The sequence below is a fragment of the Aythya marila genome (genome assembly GCF_965140915.1).
Source record: "Aythya marila genome assembly, chromosome: 5".
Taxonomy (NCBI): Eukaryota; Metazoa; Chordata; class Aves; order Anseriformes; family Anatidae; genus Aythya; species Aythya marila.
In genome coordinates, this window is record NC_139046.1 from 58406040 (window position 1) to 58427893 (window position 21854).

The 21854-nt window shown below is 39.8% G+C and overlaps 2 protein-coding genes across 6 annotated transcripts in view; both read left to right on the top strand.

Moving 5' to 3' along the window:
- Window positions 1-16274, top strand: part of HIPK3 (homeodomain interacting protein kinase 3) — a 66099-nt gene extending 49825 nt beyond the window's left edge. For 4 of the 5 annotated variants that reach the window (XM_082761876.1, XM_082761877.1, XM_082761878.1 and 1 more), the window contains exons 5-16: window positions 372-458; window positions 1265-1449; window positions 2218-2377; window positions 2808-2931; window positions 5715-5836; window positions 6010-6134; window positions 6235-6396; window positions 7387-7683; window positions 8638-8778; window positions 9880-10115; window positions 10385-10512; window positions 12168-16274. In XM_082761876.1, coding sequence (XP_082618002.1) covers window positions 372-458; window positions 1265-1449; window positions 2218-2377; window positions 2808-2931; window positions 5715-5836; window positions 6010-6134; window positions 6235-6396; window positions 7387-7683; window positions 8638-8778; window positions 9880-10115; window positions 10385-10512; window positions 12168-12644 — 2244 coding nt within the window. In that variant the 3' untranslated portion in view covers window positions 12645-16274. The remainder of the gene's footprint in view (window positions 1-371; window positions 459-1264; window positions 1450-2217; window positions 2378-2807; window positions 2932-5714; window positions 5837-6009; window positions 6135-6234; window positions 6397-7386; window positions 7684-8637; window positions 8779-9879; window positions 10116-10384; window positions 10513-12167) is intronic. The other variant, XM_082761879.1, reaches the window with a different exon arrangement.
- A 1578-nt stretch (window positions 16275-17852) lies between these two features.
- KIAA1549L (KIAA1549 like) overlaps window positions 17853-21854 on the top strand; it is a gene marked incomplete at its 5' end in the record, with an annotated part of 98784 nt that continues 94782 nt past the window's right edge. Inside the window, one exon of the mRNA XM_082761379.1 lies at window positions 17853-18015. Coding sequence (XP_082617505.1) covers window positions 17853-18015 — 163 coding nt within the window. The remainder of the gene's footprint in view (window positions 18016-21854) is intronic.

The following is a 21854-nucleotide window of genomic DNA, read 5'->3' on the forward strand; positions in this document are numbered from 1 at the left end:
TGTTACTTGTACTTTATACATATGTGTGTGTGTATATATATATATAAATACTATATATATATACATATATATAAGCACTCAGTAGAGTTTCATTAACCAAGTTTTTGATTAAATTTTTAATGCTTCTTGTATGATTTACAAAAACCATCTGTTGTAATCCAGTATTGGGGTAGTTCAGGTGTGAAATTTAGTAGTTTCGTATTTTAATTTAGAAAATGAAAGTAGCAAAAAAAAAACATACAAGGAAGTCAAGCACACGCTTTTTTTTTTTTCTGTTAAACAGGCTTATTAGGCCAATAAATATTTAAAATTAGCTGGAAGTGTCCTTTATTGCCAGCTTCTAAACTCAGCTTTCCTTTTCTTTTTTTGAGACTTTGGAAGAGCATGAGGCAGAGACAGGTATGAAGTCTAAAGAGGCCAGGAAGTATATTTTCAACAGTTTGGATGATATAGTGCATGTGAGTATTAAAGCCTTCTTCCTTTGCAAAAGGACTGATGAGAATGAATAATGATTTTTCAAATATTTTATTAGTTTTGAAGAAAAAAATTTTTAGACGATCATTTCTTTTTTATCAATCCTAACCATCCTTATTTGCATATGTTGCACCGAGGAAGTGTCCAGCTGTGTCAGTCCGTCTTTATAAGGATGTTCCTTTGTCACCATGTGTGTTAAGCAATGGCACTTGTTCTTGTGTATGTGTGGAACCCTTTAATTTTTATATGTAACGTGTGTTTTCTCTTTTATCACATCTGCCATTCTGGATAAAGGAACAACTTATGGGGATGCTGCTATATCAGCAAAGTAATTTTCAGTATAAGTCGTCATTTCATTTTTGTTTGTTTTTTGTTGAAAACAAAACAGTTTCCTCGCTTTTCTTGAGCTTTATACCTCTCTGGTCAATAACAAAAGGAAATTTCTCATTCTCTTTAATATCCTGAAAAGTTAATAAAATCTTTTTTTCAAGATTACCATTAATACATGTTTGAAATAAGTTTTGAAGATTATCGCTGTAGTTTTAAGTTAGACCGTATAAAGACCTCCATCCCAAATCTAACTTTTAAGTTCCAGATCCCAGACTGAAATCTTTCTGTTTTGCCTTTTTGCTGGGGAGAGTACAAGGGGAATAATACATGTGGTGGAAGTAGAAAAGTTTCACTAATTCCAATTACTCATTGAATTTTAGTATTTTAAAGCAGAAAGTGGTAATGGGAGGAGGCAAACTAATATGCATGTCTTCTATCTGACTGTTGTGTTCAATGGTAGGTGAACATGGTGATGGATTTGGAAGGAAGTGACCTGTTGGCGGAGAAGGCAGATAGGAGGGAGTTTGTCAGTCTGTTGAAGAAAATGTTACTGATTGATGCTGATTTAAGAATCACTCCAGCTGAGACCCTGAACCATTCTTTTGTTACCATGAAGCACCTCCTTGATTTTCCTCATAGCAACCAGTATGTAACAAAAACTGTTCTAAATCTCTCCTGTTCATGTGTGCAATACTGTTGTTTCATCTGCTGTCAAAGAAAAAAATTCTTTAGTCATTTCTGTAACATGTTAGAAAATTCTTTCAAGTGCTTGCAATATTAGATAGATCTACTAGGTCAAAGAAACTGAATAGATACGTGTTTTTCTGAAAAGTAACACTTAAAACAACAGATTTTTAAATGCTCATTTATATGCTTAGGTTATAAAATTCCAACCCTGCAGAAATTTGGGTTTGATTCTTAGAGGTATGAAGAACCTTAGCTCCTGTCAGGTATGAGAGCTAGGGTAGGCACTTGTTCTTGAAATTAGCATCTCAGATACTTTCTTTTGTGCCTTGGTTAATATGGAATATATTAAAAAGTTCTTGCAGTCCTAGACCTAGATCTTTCAGTGTGGATTTCCTGAAGTGCAAGCATTTCAGGGAAGGAAAGACCTTTCCATTCATTTAGCTTAATATCTTCATTGCTTGTTACCCAGTTGTTGGAAAATGATGTTAGATGCAAGGAGCAGGAAATAGCAGTTTTCTTAAAATGTATTTATTCTTAATAAATATGCACTAAAAGGGCTTGACATTCACGTAGTAATTTCTTTTTCTACTTCTGTTCATGATGCTGTTCCATGAAACTGAGAACTGTGGGCTTTGAACTTTTTTTCTTGTGCTGTGTACTTGTTTTATATATTTAAGTTGCATATAATTCTAATTCAGACAACTTAATATTTTCTGTTTTTAATAGAGTAAAGTCCTGTTTTCACATCATGGATGTTTGCAAATGCAGATCAAATTTGTATGACTTAAGCAACCGCAATAAAACATCACTTATGAGACCAGTTGCCTCAGGCAGTGCAGCTAATCTGACTGCAAACTTCACCAAAATTGGCCCGGTAAGAAGCCAGGTAAAACATTTTTGTATTAAAAACTCAGGCAGTGGTGTTTCTCTAATTATTTTCATAACTGAAAAATGTATATCGGATAAGTGACAAAGTGCTCTCTAATACTCTCATTCTTTTCTTAGTGTTCATTTAAAGCAACAACAGCAAAAACACCTCCCCACCCCCCAAAACAAACCCCCCAAACTTCAGAATCCAATACGTTTCAAAATCAAGTGACAAGCTGGAATTGTAATAGTGAAGTAAAAAAAAAAAAAAAAAGTCGTAGTAGTAAAGCACTTCTGTATTATAGTGCCCTCCCGTGGCTGAAGGCGATTGCTTCCTGTGAAACGTATTTGAAACTCTGTATTTATAAATTATTTTAGCTGTTTAGTATATTAGCCTGGGGGGTGTCGTCACAATTACAATGTTGTCTGTGTTGAACCTGTTCCCGTAGGCATTAACTGCATCTGCCCATTCAGTTTTGCACCAAGGGATACCACTGCAGGCAGGAACTGCTCAGTTTGGTTGCAGTGATGTTTTCCAGCAGGCGTTGATTATATGTCCTCCGACTATTCAAGGTATGTTCAACTGTAATTGATAGTTCCTGGAATATGAGCATTGTTGTCTCTTGTTAGTTGTATTTGAGTTTTCCATGATATCCACATAAACTATTTATTAAAACAGTTACGTCATTATAAAGGAGTGTAAGGGTCAGAACCAGATAAACTGAGCTCTCTGTGCACACACACACACACATAAAACCGAGAGATGCAATGTGGATTCTACAGCAAGCAAGAAGGGTATTCTAAAATAAAATTTGAGAAGAAGCAAGAAAGATGAGGAGAGTACTGTTGCTTTTTCTGCAATAAATTCTTAGAATTCTGTAGGGATAAGGATAAGAAAATGCAACACTTCTTGTGATAAATCTGGATTTTTGCTGTTGTTAATCGGACATGCAAGCAAATGTTTAATAAACCATGTAGAAACTCAGGGTTTCGCTTAAGGATGTGGCTGCCCCACGTAAGCAGTAATCACATTTGCTGTCCTATGGATAAGATAAACCAGGACAATTAGATAGAACTGTTGCAACTTTCTGAAGGTTGAAAAACATCTAACTAAATCTTTGAGAGTTTTGATTTCATTGCGCTGCGGGGAGGAAAGGGCAGCTTGCCAAAACTCCCTTTATTAAGAGGGGTAAGATTTGATTTAAGTATACAATTTTCTATTTATTGAAACAAATAATTAGTTGAATGCTTAATTATGGGAAACATTCGGAAGACCATGAGGTGGAAATGCCAGCAGAGAAGCATTTCCCTAGTTATAGAAAATGACCAGATAAGGATATGCATCTCTGGAAAGATGCATGGTAAAGCTGGTGACCTCTTTTTTCCCCAAACAAATGCATTTGCATCATGCAAACACAGGCCATGCTGTCTGAGGAATCTTTAAAAATTTCTTAGAACGCATTAAGATAAACTTTTTTGTTGTTTTTTATAAAGGACTGATCAGAGAGAAGCTGATGAAAAACAGCGTTTCTTAACCTAGTGACAGTCATCTATGGAGAGGGAAAGGTGGTTGTTGTTATTAGCTTGATTTTAGTCTTCCATCTCCAAAGATGCAATTTATCTGTCTTGGTAATGTTGAACTTTGTTGTAGAGATCAGACCTTGAAATGATAGTTTCATTGCAAGCAGGTTTTTCTTAGAATGATTTTCAAACTTTTCCTTACTTTCTCCCTAACCTTATAGCCCAGGAAGTCTTTATCTTTGCAGGTAGAAACAGATACAACAGACTTCAATGTTATTTGTGGTGGCTGCTTCTATCTTGGATTCCAGAAACTTTTGAAAGCTTCGAGTATTCACTGTGCAGGGTGTCAGAGGCTATATCAGCTCAATGCATAGCTTCGTACAGACTTTCTTTTGAGCTTAATACAGCTAAATCATTCCCTATATATTTGTATATGCTTTGCATGCTGGCGTATTCCATAATTAAAAAACCCTACTGTTTTGATTATAATGAGATGAATAAAGTGATTATAAAAAAGGAAACAGTATGGACAAATACTTCCTCTATGATCTATATACTCTATTCTTAGTGTGATGATAAATGTCCAAATTGAAGTTCTACTACAGCTTGGATGAAAGGAGTATATTGGCTTCATCACATAGGTGACAAGCTGAGCTGCTGGTATGGGAAAGGGATATTAATGGTACCTGGCACCACTTCAAGTTTTCTCTGTTTGGCTGCTCTATCAAGTGTCTTGAGTGCTAAGTCTTGCTACTCCTGGCAGAGTTAAGATGTTGCTGTTCTAGGTGTCTGCATTGAAAAAATTAATCAACAACATTCCAAAATTCAAAGCTTTTAACTGCACGGGGATTACTTAATGTTGTTTTATAACATGCTAGTATTCTATCAGTTGAAGATGTTTCTTTATCCTGTATTTTAAAGATCACAAAACGCATTTAATCTTTAGTTCAGTTTTGAGTAAAAACTCCAAACAGCCACAAGATGCAAAGTGGCATTAGAATGTTAAATTAGTATTCTTCTAGCCAATGTTTTCTTTAGCCACAGCTGTTTTGTTGCAAATCTGTTTAAAAGAAATCTTTCATTTTAGTTTAGCAAGTTATCTGGAACTTGTTAGTTGTAGCATTGCTCTGTGTCTGTCTGAGTTTCCTGTGACAGTAGTGACATCTATGTAAAGCATGAGATGCATCTTTTTGCTCTTATGCTCTTGTGATAACAGTACTGCAGCTTGCATTGTTTTGCTACAAGGAGGATTTGATGGGATTACGGACTCTACAGAAAATATCTGATAGCAGACACAGAAAATCTTATGTTGTTTCCCACAAAAGAGATGGTAACAAACAGGGCTATCATACATGTGGCTTTGCGTACTGTAAGAGCTGAGAGGAATGTTTTTTTGGTGAGTTGGAAATGGTGTGTGTGAGAAGCATAGAAGTCAGCGGTGAGAAGCTTTGGAATTCGTTTTTGCTTTTGTCTGCTTCTTTGCAAATACCTTTTATGTAACATGTGATGAAGGGTAAAATGCTTCGCTCTGCAAAACTTTCTGCCAAAGTCATTCCCCTTTCTAGTAGTCTGTTTTCAAATAGTAACTATTGGCAGTTCTTTTTGGAAATCACAGCATCAAATATCGGTGCAGATCAGTACTGGCACAAAAATCTTTTAAGAGTTATATTGATATTTATTTGGCTTGAAAAGTTGAAGTTATGGAATTAGGTCATAAACACATCAAGACAAAATAGTAAAATGTAAAATTATCCTTTGTGTTTGCACTTTGCTCTGAAGCTACGCAAGGCTGATATGTTGCTTAAAGCTTGTGTATGTGTTTTTCTTCCTGATAGGAATTCCTACAAACCATAGTAAACCCACAAGTTTCTCCCTGAGGGTGGATAATGCAGTTCCACTGGTGACCCAGGCCCATGCAATTCAACCACTACAGATTCGAGCAGGAATCCTTTCTCAGGTGAGCTTACTTAAAAGAAATAACATTTTTATTTGAACTGTTAGCAAACATTTTTATGAAAATTGCTTTGATAATGCCCCGCAGAGTTGCTTTCTGTATTGTGTTGAACTACAATCAGCTAATATAAATTGAGTCGTTCCCTGTGTCATGAGATCTTCTCTGCTTCACAACAGACATGGTCAAATCATACCCAGCAAATACTGGTTCCTGCATGGCAGCAAGTAGCACCAGTGACAGCCCCTGCAACATCTCTAGCTTCTGATCCTGTGGCTGGCCCACAAAGGCTTGGAGACTGGGGGTAAGTCCACGTATTTTTGTGCAATACTTTATTGGCTTTGGTTTAACAGGATCTATGGATGCAATGGAAATGGTTTAAATTTTCCTTTATTTTTCCTCAGGAAGATGATTACCCAGGGCACCCATTATAATTCGGTGATGCCGCAGCCTCTTTTAACACATCAGATAACCTTGTCTGCCCCTCAGCCAATTAGTGTGGGCATTGCACATGTTGTCTGGCCTCAGCCTGCAGCTACCAAGAGAAATAAACTGTGTCAGAACAGGTTGGTCGAATATTTCTAACATTCAAAGAAAGTATATCTGAAACTGCTGTTCAGGGTGCAGGGGAATGTCTGTGAAAGTGGCGTGTTGCGGGGGGAGAAGTGCCTTTTGGGAAAATGTGTTCTTTCTGCCCTTATTATTCAGTATTTGTGGTAATACAGACTAGATGGGGAAAAAATGCAGTAGCAAGAGATTCATTCTAGTTCCTGTTGCTAAATCTGAGCCTGTCATGAGAGTGAAGTTGTCTTTATTGCCTTTGGGAAGGTGTAAGAAACTACTGAGGTAGCTCTAATGAGATATTCCTAAGCTTATATGCATGAGGAAATATCAGGCTTAGAGAACAAAAGATAAAGAGGTCCTATAAAGGTCGCAGTATGCCTTACAACCATCTTAAGAGCAGTCTTTCTTTTGTTGGTAGGAAAACAAACAAACAAAAAAACCTTCAGCTCCTTGCTGAACAACTTAAAGTCTCACTGCCATACCAAGAATTTGCAAAGGTATGGGGCATTTAATAACAACAAAAAAAAAACATTTGTTATAAAACATGATTACAGCAGACTTGTGATAGGGAAGGATTTCATCCAGAGGCTATCAGCTTTTGTTTTCAGTGAGATTTCAGTGGAGAATCTTTTCCAGAAATCTGTCCAGCTTTTTGGTTTTGTTTTTTTTTTTATCCAAGTGGGATTTTTTAACTTTTTTCCTTTGTAAAAATAATGGGGTTTCAATATATTGTATTTAATTTTCTTGCAAGATTCAGTCTTAGATCTTATTCTGGATGCTGTGATTAGCTTCTTACTAGCATGTTCCTAAATTTTCATTAATGTCTAAAATCATAAATGCCAAATATTTATCACTGCTTACCATTTCATATTTTTCTTTTTATTAATTTAGAAAAGTGGTATTTTAGCTTTTTTTTTTTTTTTTTGAAAGAACAGTTTTAAGATCTGTTGGCAAAGATTCACAAAATATGAATTGTTGTGTTTTCTTCACAGGAGCAATGCGCTACAAAATACCAATATCCAAAATTCAGCCTTTATATCTCCAAAGATAATTAACCTGAAGGCTGTGAAGAGAATAAGCTGTGTAGAAGCACAGGACAATCATAACTCAGAAGGACAGGAAAGTAACTGTTGCGAAGCGTCGGTCAGGCTGGACCCTGATTCATCTCTTTCAAACAAACAGCGCCAGGCTATCTTCATCGCAGGTTCCCCCAGCCCAGCAGTCAGTGTGATCACCATCAGCAGTGACACTGATGAAGATGACTTAGGAAGAACACATTCACTGAGAGAGTAAGAATTGATGCTTATATTTACTGGGTTCTACTTAAATATAGCTGCCTTAACACAGCTGCTGTACTTAACGAATCTGATCTTTTTTTTTTTTTAAGACAATGCACTGCTGATCAGATTTCACTACAACATTAATTCTGCAGTAGTATGCTATTTAAAAGTGAAAAATAATTAATTCTTCATTAATCTAGTAAAGTTGGGCATTGTCAAAGGAAACAGTTCACTCCTCTTCTGTAACAGACCTGTTCAGAGTAGAATACTTCTAAATTCAGCATACTTTTTTTCCTTAATACTGTCATGCCTTATTTCTGTGTTGAAGATTAGTCTTCTGGCTTTGTATAATCAACGTGTTCTAGCAGCAGCGTCTAGTAGATAACATTATATGTATGTGATTAAAAAAAAAAAAAAAAAAAGGCAGTGTGAAGAGATGTGCACTTGGGTACAAACACAAATGCTGAGCGTGGTCTCACAAAGGATTTTTTTTCACAAAGCTATCACAGAGCCGTATTGTTTTAAATAAAGGCTGAATAGTCTAATGTGTGAATTTATTTTCACTTGTTACCAATTCTGAACTGGAGGAACCTTCGTTTTAAATCTCAACTTTGTCTGTTGTTTTAAGTCTCTGAACTTTATTTGTAGTAAGAACTGTATCTACTTTCTTAGTAACGATTCACTAATAAAATTCCTTAGTAGGTTTCCAGCAATGCATGTTTTGTCTAGAATTTCCAAAAGAACTCTGAAACGGTTTAAAATCCATTTTGGAACTATTTCTTCAAAAAAAAAAAGGCAAAACCAAAACAAAACCAGAAGGAATTAGGTATTTGTTTACATTATTTAGGGGGCTTTTTCTAGCATCTGATCTCTTTTTGTTCCATAACTATTTCTAAGTCAGTGGTGTACAGAAAGAACGAATGAGAGATTGCATGTTTGCTCACTTTCTTTTCTGTGTGGTAGGTGTAAAGGTAGCCTTGACTGCGAAGCCTGCCAGAACACTCTGAATATTGACCGTGTATGTTCTCTAAGCAGTCCTGATAGCACTCTGAGTACTAGCTCCTCAGGACAGTCCAGTCCATCCCCTTGCAAGAGATCCAACAGGTAAAAAGTTGTGCTGTTGTCAGCAAAAAGAAAGAACCTGGTAGACTCAGTTTATTGAAAAACAAAAAGCAAAGGTTTTGTTATGTTGCCCTCTGGTGAGGCTAAATTACGTGGTTACATATTGCTTTATTGGCTTACAGTTGCACAGTACAGACTCTTCCTTATCCTTTTTAACAGACCTTTCTTGCCTCACTGGCAGCTTTCAGAATACTGGAAGAATGCTGGTTACTCAGAAAACTCAAACGTGTGAGAATGAGAATCTTGTCAGTTTGCAAAATTAACTAAGCCGAAGTCGGATGTGACAGATCTGAAGTTGCCAGCATCTTTAATTTTTGCAGTCTCTTCTTCTCCCATTGTGTATCTTGTATTGCAATCTTTAATTACGCTGTCCTTTTGCTTTTACCAAACATAAGCTTCAGTTATGTGAACGTATAATATATATATATACACATATGAAGTTATGCACATGTGGTGTTTCCAGAGGAGCTTCAAAGAGACCTACTTTTTCAGTAGGTAAGGTCCAGTTAAGCTCCTAGCGATGGATTTGTAGATGACAGAGACCTACCTGCTGTTATGCAGGAAGTTTCCCAAACTTTCATTATCAATAATGAACCTATTAGCCCCAAGAGAAGGCTTGCTGCAAACTCCAGGTTGTGGCTGATATTGAAAGGAAATGATTTCACTGTGTTTTTTTCAGTGTATTCTCTTTTGCTAGTGTAGTAAGCATACAGAGACCATAATTTCATTTCTTCTGGAATAAAATGTCTTCAACCTTTTACTTGGGCTGAAAATCTAAATTTCAGGTGGATTATAAGTGCAAACTTATTTAAAAGAATAACCAAAAAAGTTGGTGAAAGTTACACATCTAAGTTTTTATGTAGAAGTGATTTCTATCCTTTCCCTGGCTTTTGATTTGTGAATAGGGTGAGTTTTGAACATCAACTGCCCTCTTGAGTGCCTGTGCTTGCATAAGTAAAATGTAACATTTTATCCACTTTTGAGTTGTTTTACTTCCTTAAATTTCATGTGGCATTTTTAACAAAACGTGTCTGCATTATGAAAATATATTTGGTTTCATGTCATACGTTTATTTTTTGGTAGTATGTCAGATGACGAACAGGAAAGTGGATGTGATACAGTAGATGGCTCCCCGACTTCAGACTCTTCAGGACACGACAGCCCGTTTGTGGAAGATGGCTTTGTAACTAATACCAATAAAAATAAGGAAGCAAGAGCATCAGTTAATCCTGAAACCAAATCAACTGTTTGCACAGTAGTGGTACCATCAATGAGTCTTGAAAACAGATTACATCTTGATGAACAGATGGTGAATGCGGGTAAGTTAGTTGAGGTGGTGTTTCCTTTCTGTACCAGTAGATAAAAGTAGGAATTTGAATAATTTATTCAGTAGCACTATACACATGTGGATTTTGAGTTACTCATGTATCTTAACCTGTAATAAACACTTGCAAATAGTGGAGTTTTAAGGTTTCGATGAGTGTATTATTTCCCCCTGTATGCTGAAGCAAATCAAATTTTGTCTTTGAATTGCTGGAAGAGAATAAAGGCAACAAAAGCATAACAGTGTTCATTTATATCTTGGAAGACGCTACGTGCCAGCCACTGAAAAAGGGTCGGTCTGTCCTGGGAAGAATAAACCAGTCTTCTGCTGTGGGAAGCCGTCAGCAAAAACTGGCATCGGCGTTCAATCAGCAACATATAAACTTCAGTCAGGTATTTGTACTTGCTTATATCAAAGAAGTGTTTTTTTTCTGTCTTGAGGTTCCAAACATGCTGGATGCTTACAGTTTCAATCGGTGTAAATGGCAACTGCCGTTTTTATGAGCACCATTGCAGTTCAGAGATGTTCAAACCTTGACACGGATTTCAACTTTTGGGGCAAGTCATGAGTACCTTTGGTCATTTTCTTAGAGAAGCTGACTTTATTTTGAAAACTGATAGAAAAATCGCACAAAATAAGCAACACATACAACTACAAACACAAGACAAAGCGAAAAGCGTTAGTGTGGTTTTTTTTTTTGTTTTTTTCCTACATCCAAATGCTAAAATGCTTATAGTGTACAGTTAGAAACTGGAGCTGTCTTTGTCGTGTTTTGTTAGTAGCGTGCATGAAAATACTTGTAGTTTGAGTATCCAGAGACTGAGCTTAACAAACTCAACTCTTCCTTACCCTTGCATCCAGGTAGCAAAGCTAGGGGGAGGAAGCTGGGATTTTAGTTAAGTCCAATGTTGGAAGATACCCAAGGCTGATTTAAAAGCTGCTTTTATCATTACCCAGCAATGTAGTAAACGTGTCTACTGTGGCTGAGAACTGAAGTTGACACACAGCGTTAAGTTTAAGCCCCTTTTTAATGAATTAATTTTGAGCTGTAGCTGCACTGAGCTTTTGGTTAGATATCTGGAGGTGCATTTAATAGAAGAACAGTACCTGTTTGTGCAAGTCTTAAAGAGGAAACCTGTTTGTGTAAGCCTTAAATAGGGGATATTAACTTGTAAGTCAAATATTAAATGCAAGTATGCTATATGTAGATAAGAGGATTTACCGATAATGGCTTGAATAGTTGAGACTGTAAGAAACATTTGGGTGGGTGACACAATCTCCCCTTCTGCATAATCATGCAGGATTGATTTAATTAATTCTAAGTAAACCTTAATGTGATCAGCATAGTATTAATTTTTAATCTCTCAGCGGCTGCAGCTCCTCAGGCTCCTAGCAGGAAGTGTGGGATGTTATTTTCATGACAAAAATTTATGCTGAGCCTTCCTTCTTTGGTAGATGCCCTTGTAGCTTCAGATCTGCGTCACTTAATGAGAGTATCTGATTTTTAGCCTTTGTCTTTGTAACTGTAAATGATTGCCACGCCTTCCTGTGATCATAGCCCTAGACTTCTGTTTGCCTAGTTGTCTCAGATATTTTCAATCCGTTTATTATTTTTTCTGCTCTCCTCTAAAATTTCTCTCCTATTTGTCCTCTTTGTGCCTCATTATGGTGCCCAAACTGAGTGCAGCACTTCCAATTGATGCCAAGCCAGTGCTGAGTAGACTGGAATAAGCACCTTGCTCATGTGATACATGGTATTTCTGTTAAAACAGCCCAGCATGGCATATTATCTTTTTCTTTTTTTTTTTTTTTGCAAGAGCATTAAAACAACTTGTGTTCTGTTTATCATCTCTTATTGTCAGATTTCCTGTCTGTGCTACTATCTAAATAGCTAATATATTTTTTGTTGAAGCATTTAATTATTCCCGTCTCTCTATCCCTCTTGATTTTAAGTTGATTAGTTTTAGTGCATTATTCCATTTTTCAAACCGTCTTTATACTCTAAAAAAAAAAATATTAAGCCTTGTCTGTTTCTGTGTACGGACAGGTTCAGCACTTTGGCTCTGGGCCGCAGGAGTGGAACGGGAACTACGCTCAGCGCAGACAGCAGGCCTACATCCCAGCGAGCGTGGCCAGTCACGCCTTCTCCCTTCCCCAAGGAAGTCCAAATCCCACTGCTGTGCACGCGCATCTCTCTGGAAGCACCCACCTCGGAGGACAGCCCGCTATTCTTCCCTACCCATCCTCGGCACCCCTGAGTACTGCTGCGCCTGTCGCCCACCTCCTTGCCTCACCGTGTACCTCAAGACCCTTACTGCAGCATCCAACGTACAATCTATCTCACCCCAGTGGTATAGTTCACCAAGTTCCAGTTGGCATAAACCCCCGCCTCTTACCTTCCCCAACCATTCATCAGACTCAGTACAAACCAATTTTTCCACCACATTCGTACATTGCAGCATCACCTGCTTACACAGGATTTCCACTGAGTCCGACAAAACTCAGCCAGTATCCATTTATGTGAGAACTCAAATAAAGTATATTGAGGAAGCTCAATGACACGGAAGTTTGATTTAAGAAGAAACATGGTATTTATTAAATATTAGCCATGGCACAACAGGAAAATTATTTTTTTGAATCATGTAGACTTGGGTGCAATTTAAACAACTCTGAGCTTTAAAAAAAAAAAAAAAAAACAACTCACTTTTAACGTGTTTTGCACATTTGGTATAACTTGTCTTTGGTCATGTTATCTTCTTATATAGTAACTTTAGACAGGTGACTTATGGGAGCAGAAATCTGTTTTTGCTCCTGCTATTTTTTATAAAATTGCCTTCTAACTAGTGCAAGACACGTCTACATTTGGGAAGCCATTCAGTGTACAGAATTAGAGCAACAGATGCACATATGTCAGCAGTACAGTGTAGAAGTAACTTGTTTGTGTTACGTATCTTGGTGTTTAAATGTTGAGTCACTTACCTAAAAGTTGAGCTGTTGTTCTTCACATTGCATGTGTCTTTTGCATGGGCAAAAAAAAAAAAAAAGCCTAAACATTGCTCTTAAATGTTGTTGTCCTAATAATCTCAGCTGCATTGTAAACCGTTCCCACACATAGTGCCTTAAATATTTGAGGTTGTTAATGTTATTACTTATATATCAATGTTGAGGACTGCAGCACTTAAAAATTCAGATCTGCTGATTTTTTGGTAGCGTATTGCTCATTTTGGGTTTTGTGTGGTATGATTTTAGTATTGGGTGTTTTTTCCTTACGAGAAGGCGGCATGTTTTGCTGTAGCTGAACTTTGCTGTCTTTTTTTCCCAGAATGATCTAGCTTCGAGGAAAGACTTTAGTAGTGCTTAAGGAAAGTTGATTCAGTAGCTCTTGAGTAGTGACACACAACACAGTATTTCATACTGTTAAATGGAACTGCAATACAATCTAAGTAGTTTATTTTAAAAGTGTTTGTCTAATTGGATATAATAAAATGTTTAGAGGTGCAGTAGGCATGACTGACTAGATAATGAAAGAAAAAGCAAAGTGCTCATTGATTCATGATGTGGTTTCATCTTAGCTTGAGCAAACCATGCAGTATTTAATAACTAGTAGCAGAATATTTACTATTGAAGCTTGAAAAGATGTGAGTTCTTTGTGTGCAATCTTTCATTTATGCATGGGAGAGATTTTAGTCTTTTTACATGATAGTATTTGTTTTAGCCTGTTGGGGGTGTTTGCTTATTTAATACATTCCGTCAGGGACGTAAATGACATGCTTTTTGCATTCTTTTTCTTTTCCTTAGGAGGTGTGTCTTTTTGTTTTTCGTTTTGTTCAAATGAAGTTGCTTTTGCAGCACCAAAGACTTAATCATCCATTTCCTATAAAAGGTAGCTACTTTTTTCATAGACCTCAAGTATACTGTAGTGTAGAGATGGGATTTAAAGAAGGTATGAAACTGAGGCTGTGTTTTAGCTTATGGGCAAGTAATAAATTGTATCATTTATCTTGAATGTATCATAGATAAGCTGCTATATAATGATTGCCACTTCAGATAGCTGTGAACTTAGGTGATTAACTAGTTCTTTCTTAGCCTTCTGATTTCTGTACAAGTCTAATTACATGAAATAGAAGCCGGGTTTTGGGTTGTTCGTTTTTTTTTTTGTTTTTTTTTTTTTTAACTTTTGTTTTCATGTTTGAAGTGTCGTAACTACTATACTGTAAATGATGAAAGATGATTGCATATGTTTTTTTTGGGGTGTGTTATTTGCATCAGTATTTTATCTCCATTAACTTTGAGCTCATCACTGCATATAAATGGATGTATTGATGTAACTTAATTTTTTTTTTATGTTTTCATATTGGCATTGTGTAGACACTTAAGCAGCTGCATCTTGCAGGCTTGACTTAACTTTTTTTTAAAACAAAATCTGGAATACAATCTTTGCAATGTTGACTGGAATAAGAGTGCAAAGCATTTGAGTTTTAACTCTGTCAATAAGCTAATAACTGGTAAACTTTTTCTTTACTCCACTAACACAAGCAGTGTTTTATTTAATGAATGTCTGAATGAAATAAATGTGCCTACATTTGATTTATTTTTTAAGTAATAACTAAAATACAACAGTATTAGATCATAAAACAAACAAAAATACCAGCAGTACATTTTTAATCACACTGAAAATTAAGAAACCTAACTTTTCCCAAAAGTTTCAGTGTTTTTAGTAATCAGCTCTATGCATTTTGTACAAGTATAAATGTGTATATAAAGTATGCATTAGGAACTAGGAGTATCCTGATTAATCTGAAATCTTATCAACACATAGATAAAGCCTAAATATATGGAGTCAAGAAAATGCTCAAATTGGATATCCACCTTGCCACTTCAAACCTGTACTATATGGTCCAGCAGATTGTTTTCTGTTAACTCCCTCGTGGTGGGAATTGATGCTTTTCTGGTGCTTACTCCATTGCAGGCAATGGACACACCACAAATCACCAATGCAAATGGAGTAGATGAATTTTGTATTGTGATAACAAAAAAAAAAAAAAAAACTGCATTTTTTTTTTTCCGGGGCCATGGGGATTTTCAGTGGTCTAATGTATTTACTGTACTTTCTTTTTACTGTGCTTAAGGTTTTAAGCGACTGTGCTTGTTAAATTGACACAATTATCTGTATATCACAACAGTAGCCTGCCGTATGCAGGAAGAAGTTGCTGTAAATGTGCCCCACGTTAGATCTGCTGCTCTTTCTATACGTATTGTAAGTTTAGGAATGTCTGCATTTCAGTGGACGACAGATTTGGGATTCTGCCACAGCTTAAATTCAACGTAACGGATGGCTTTTCCCCAATCCTGCAATACATTCTGAGAGAACGGACTCTTGTAAGTCCAAGTGTCCAGGGCCCAACTGCAGAAAAAAAGCATTCAGGCAGAAGGCCTGTTCTGTGGGAGGAAAAAATAAAAACAAACAAAAAACACAAAGTCATCCTCTGAGAAGCATTTATACATGTTACTGTTTTAATGCCTTTTTTAAATAAAACACTGCATGACTACAGAATTGCATATCTGCATAATTAATTTGCAAGATTTTATATGAATTTCTTGTGTTCAGTTTTTAACTTCAGGGTGTTTTATTGGTCAAATATGCTACTGTATTAACTTTTTTTTTTTTGGTTTTAGTTTTTAAATTTTCTGTTTTTACTGCTAATTAACTTGGTTTGTGTTAAGTAAAAGTTAAATCACACTGCAAGCTGTAGGAAGACTTGTTCTAGAATTACCCAGTGATAGAGACTTGATTACTAAGTTTGAACTGTTACTGTTTAACAACTTGTAGACTTGTGGCTTTTTTTCTTTTCTTTTTTTTTATTTTTATTTTTGCTTTGGATTTCTATGCTACACTAGTTCGCCATGTAGCAATTGCACTGTGCAATATTACAATATGAGGACTGGGAAAATTTTTTATGGATGTAATGTCTCTTACAGTTTGCGATAGTATTTCTTTCTAGTTCTCAGTGATTTAAATGTGACCAAGCCTTCTGTACTTTGTCACAAAAAGCGGGTTTTCCAGGTGACTATTTTGGTGAGTGTCAAAATAAGAATTTATGGTGTATTACTGTCGAGATTCACTTTGAATTAAAATATATATTGCAGCAGATGATCTTTGGTGGCTTTCTTTGTTGTTGTGTTAGATCCGGGCTGGGTTAAGGTAAAGGCAAGGAAAAAATCATGTGAATGGTTCCAACTCTTAAACTACGGTGTAGTCATTTGACTAAGCTTCTCTTTGGTTCGAGATTTTAAATTTTAGCAACGTGCAGGGCATGCTTAGCAGGGTCTCAGCAATCTGCCTTTAGCGTAGCCAAACCAAAAGGTACGTTTTTCTATGTGCCCTGCTCGTGCAACCCGAGGAGGTGTTTATCTGGCCCAGGCTCCAGCACTCAGTGCACAGGACAAATTTGTACTGCAGTTGTGATAGCATTCATTCAGGGAAAAGCCTTCGGACTCAATGGAGTTGTCACATGCTGCAGAACTGTAGTGGGACAAGCTGGCTGGGGATCACGCTTTGTTTTATCAATGAATCAGCTTTGGTTTTCAGCTGGAGAGATGGTCCTGCCCTGGGAAGCAACAGAGAAGCTGCTGTTCCTTATCACTCACAAAGCCCTACAGTGCTGACGATGAGGGCAGATTCGCATTAATGTGAGTAACTTACACACACAGCAATGGATTAAAAAATGTGGTTATCATGTATACAGGGCAGCCTGTATACAAGTCAACAGATCCCAACACCAGGTATGGACGCATGGATACCCCTCTGAGGGCTCGAAATTACCTTTCTGACCCATGAAGGTAAATGGAATCAGGTAAGGTAGGTCTAGGGGTAGGTCTAGGGAGTGGTTAAGTGCAGTTTCTTGGTAAAACTTGGGTGAATTTTCGTGGGTTGTAAGGGTAATTCACCGTGTGTGGTGGTTTTACTTTCACTGTATGGGCTGCTGCAGGGAAAGTTAACATTCCAGCCAGACCCAGTACACCATGCTGCGAAATACGTGTCTTTAAAAGGACTTAAACTAAAAATGTTAGGAAAAAAAAAGTGTTAATATGTTTATATGCACAGAGCGTATAATGGAGGAGAGTGACTGTGATGAGGAGGAGAGTGACTGTGATGAGGAGGAGAGTGACTGTGAGTGAGCTAGACCCAGAAACAAACGCTGTCAGAGTTAATTTATTGATGGGTCTGTGTCTATAAAGCTTCTTCTGCCAAAAGCTGGTAGGTGAAGGTAGTGAGAGCGGTTTTAGAGGGGAGTCTCCACACAGGCAGGGCGCGGTGCCGCCAGAGGGCCCTGCGCTACCGGCGTTGCCCCTCACCGGAGCGCCGTGGCTGTGGCAGCCGCGTCCCTGCCATCTTCCCTTTGTGGCAGCCGCTCGCCGCTAATTGTGCCCGGAGCCAATTAGCGCTGCGAGGCAGCACCGCCCGAAGCGGCACCGGGGGGCCCTGAGGCGCCCACCGAGGGTTGGGTCCCGGCGGCAGCGCCGCCCCCGCCCTTCGCTCCCCGCCTCCCCTCGCCCTGAGGGCTGGCGGCGCGGGGAGCGCTTTGTGCCGGAGCTGCAGCCGAGGAGGGGCACGGGCAGCGCGTCCTGCGGCTGCGGCCGCCGGCGCCATGCGGAGCCCCCCGCTCCTCCTCCTCCTCCTCCTCCTCCTCCTCTTTCTCCTGCTGCTGCCGCCGCAGCCCCTGCTCTAGAGATGTCGCGGCGGCGCGGGGCGCATCCCCCGGGGCCCGGCTCCGCGCCGCCGCCCCGCGCCCCGCCGCCCCTCGGCGGCCCCCGGGGCCTGGCCGGGGCCGCGCTGCTGCTGCTGCTGCCGGCCGCGCTCATCGCGCTCCCCCCGGGCGGCCGGGCCGAGCAGGGTAAGGAGCGGCTGGGGGAGGCCTCGAGGGCCGGGGGGGGGGCGAGGGGCGGGTGGTGGGAGGCGAGCACGTATGGTTTTAGGGCTGGGGGACCATTTTTACCACAGCTTTCTCCACCAGAGCGTATTTATATATATATATATATGGGAAGAGGCTGCATGTACGTGCCTGCCTACCCACTGGCAAATATTTCGTCCTCTTGGTGGGTTCACCTCAGCGCGCGGTGTGGGGACGAAGCAGGGCGCTGGGGGCACGGAGGCTGAGGAGCGAGGTCACGGTGGCCACACGGCGTGACCACGGCTCGTGGCAGCCCCAAAAAGCTGCTCTGTCCCCAAAGGGCCACGTCCCAGCCCGCACAGACCCAAAGGACCGTGTCCACACCCGTGTGTGAGCACAGTGAAGGAGGCACGCTGCTCGTGGATGTGTTGGCCATTAGGTCCAGCAGCTCATCGCAGGGGCTGCAGTGGGGGAATAGGGGATTGGAAACGTTAAAATACGCCTGCTGCCTTGTCAGTCCGTCAGTCATCCTTTGTGCTTGCCTGTTTGAGCGATGAACTTGCCAGGGGAAAGTCTGTTCCTTCCCGTGTGTCCACGGGAGGAGGATGTCCAGGAAGGCAGAAGTCTGTTCTCCAGAAATACAAACCCAAGTTTTAGGGAACCAGCCATTTCAGGTCGCTCTTTTAATGTTCTGCCTGATCAGCTCAATGGAAAACAGGTGCAGATACCTGCCCTCTGCAAGGATGGGCGAACGAACAGGGAGAATTTCCAATTCTGACTCATTTTATTCAAAACTATGCCTGCACCTACCACGTGGGCTGAAAAAATCAGGCCTCTAGGAGCATGCATCCACCAGTCAGGAGTCACCATGCTCCCACTGCTTTCCTGGACCTGAGTTATTCCCCATTAGCTCTTAAAAAATATTGCCAATTTTAGGATTTGTCTAGATACAAGATACTTTAAATTCATATATGCTGAAACAACCGTGGTGAAACTGTTCTCTTTAGATTAAGGTAAGCACCCCAGATCTTAGATGAGGATGAAAGGTGTCCACAGTTTGCCCGTAAAAGAATATTTGCTGCTTGTTTTAAACCCATGGTTAGTGAAGAAATTTGCAATCTTATTTTCAGCCAAGTTCAGCCATCCAGTCATGTACTGGGTATCCGACAGCCTCTAGTCTCCACTGCAGTATTTTCTGAAATCTGATACACCAGCTCGCGATCAGGTTGATGAATAAAGGGAAGGGGAATGTGAGTAATTTTGTTTCTGGCATTTTCTTAGTCATTTGGGAGCAGTTGTTTCTGCTGAAATAAATACTGATGATATTTGCATATGAATTTAGGCTTCGGCATCGAAACATGTCAACATTTCATTAAAAATAATAAGCATTTTGGTGTTTATTTACTGCTTTAACTCCCTTCTGTCGAGTCTGAGGAAGGAGCTACTGCACTTACTGAACTAGTTGGCATTTCACTTGCAGCCCTAAGGGCCGTGGACTGAACGCTGCCTTCCCCCTGGCAAGGTGGGATACCACTGGGAGGCTTCAGACATTGGGAGGTGCAAGGTGTAGGAGAACCAGCCCCTGTACGTCTCACACACATAGTTTGCTGCTGAGGCAGCTGTGGTGTTCTTAAACCTGACTTCCATTTGAAGAGGCCTACGACAAAGGACAAAAGCGAAATGCTCTGGAATTGAGAAAGAAGTGAACAAGAGAGAAGTCCAGGCTTTGATCCAACGTTTTGGTGGTAGCTCTAGGCACGTGAGACAGGACACGAAGGGCACACGTGCATCTCGTGCTTGCTGCCACAAGAAGAAAGGCCAGTCACGTTCTGCAAACCAGAGCAGCAATCCCATGCCCACGGGCGGCTGAGGGGCAACTCCACGTGCCCGGGGCCTGGGAGGGCCTCACCAGCAGCTGTGCAAAGGTGTGCGAAGCTGGAAAGAATAAATAAATATTCAGACTTTGAAGGCAGAGCCTGTTTCCACGCTTTCTCCAACCCACGTTGCTGTAGATCTGAAACTACCGGCGGTACCTTGGCTGTCCTGCCGTGCACCTGGCAGCAGTGTGGTGTTCTTTTAGGGGAGACTCCCCAGCTGATTTCTACTGTCTTTGAGCATGGAGAATATATGGGAGAAAGTAGAGGAAGATAAACAGAAGAAAGTAGTGCAAGATAAACAAAGAAGGTAAATGTTGTGGCCAAACGCTCCCGCTTTCAGGTATTATGATCGGGCTTTATCCATCAGTTGGCACAGCTGCAGTAGCTCTGCTCCTGACATTCCTCCCGTATTCCATGCACGTGTATACATTGTCTTCATAATGACCAAAAACCCCGTCTGCAGTGATTTTGGCTGCTGTCTAGGAAATTCTGTCTGCACAATCTACGCACCGATCATACGCGGTGTTTTCCCAAGTGCTCGTGCAGTGGGGTGGTGACAAAAAAAAATCCTGAGGCGAGCTCTTTGAATCAAAATCCATTTGTATATCAGTTAATAAAAAAGCAGCAGAACTGTCCTGCATCACTGTGTTGTTCAGTGACATGATGATTTCACTGTACTGAAACTATATGTTCAACCCCACGTAGTTGCTAGCTGGGGTAACACAAGAAGGTTCTTTTATAAATCTGTTTGACTTACGGATGCTAAGGTAGAGATTTTTTAAGTGTGCAACTCAAAGGAAAGGCTAAACATTGCAATTTATGGAAATTAAGATGTCAGAAGACATCCCAAAGAGATGGAAACAAAGATGTGGCATTTGTTTTCTGTAGTAGCTATAAAATAATGAAATAACTGAGGCCACTAAAATACGTTGGCAACCGACGTAAAAATGACAAGAAAAGAGTTGAAAAACTGAAGTTTATCCTTGAGAACAGATTGTTACCAAACAGCTGGTCTTTGTTTTGAAAATAATAAAAATGCCTTAGATGATGTTATGTTGCTCACCACTGAGGTTCTGAGAAGCTGATTGCACAGAAACCATTTCAGCCTTGCCTGGTTTTCTTTATGCAGTTTTCTTTTTCCGTCTTTTAAACTCATAAATACATTTCCTTGTGCTTGCATCAGTGTCAGTTCAGTATCCAGAATTCATTGCTGTTTAATAACCAAAAGTTTTGCTTGCTGTAGGAAGCAATTTACCATTTTGTGTGTGGGTTCCTATGCAGCACGGTGTGAAACCAGAGTCTCGGGCTCTGAGTTGGCTGCAGGCAGCAATCGCTGGCTGGGCGAGTCAAGGGGGCAGCAGGGATTAAACTTTTTAGGGGGTGCTGTTTGTGAATTTAAAAAACAGAAAATAAAGTATTAGTAAAAGGTTTAGGTCAGCAAGGGTAGTATTAGTAAACGCATTTAGGTAAGAAAGGAATCACTGACATTGTTGAATTTGTTTTCTGCACGTGATGGACCTTGAGATTTGCCATTTTACAGTGACTGATGCACAAGCGCAGCAGCTCTGGGTAGGGAATAATCCTTAAAAGACTGCGCCATCCTAATTAATGTTTTCTGGGGCTGGGTAGTTCACGACAATTCCTAGTAAAGGATGTCACTGTCGTGTTTGGAAATCTGTGTCTTATTTCTGTACCGAGGAAGTCCCACTTCATTTTCCAGCTCTTATTTAGCAGACTGAAGAGCTGTGAGAAGCCTTTCCCAAGCACAGCTGCTCGCACACCGAGATGGAGCCGTGCCTTTCGCTTTGAGCTCGCTCAGATGGCTCAGCCAAATGCACACCAGGCAGGAGGTCAGGCTGGGTGTTAGGAGAAGGCTCCTCACAGGCACTGGGACAGGCTCCCCAGGGTCGCTGTTCCCCTTTGTAGACACTTATTCCCTGAAGTTGGTCTGTAGTCTCTGTTTCC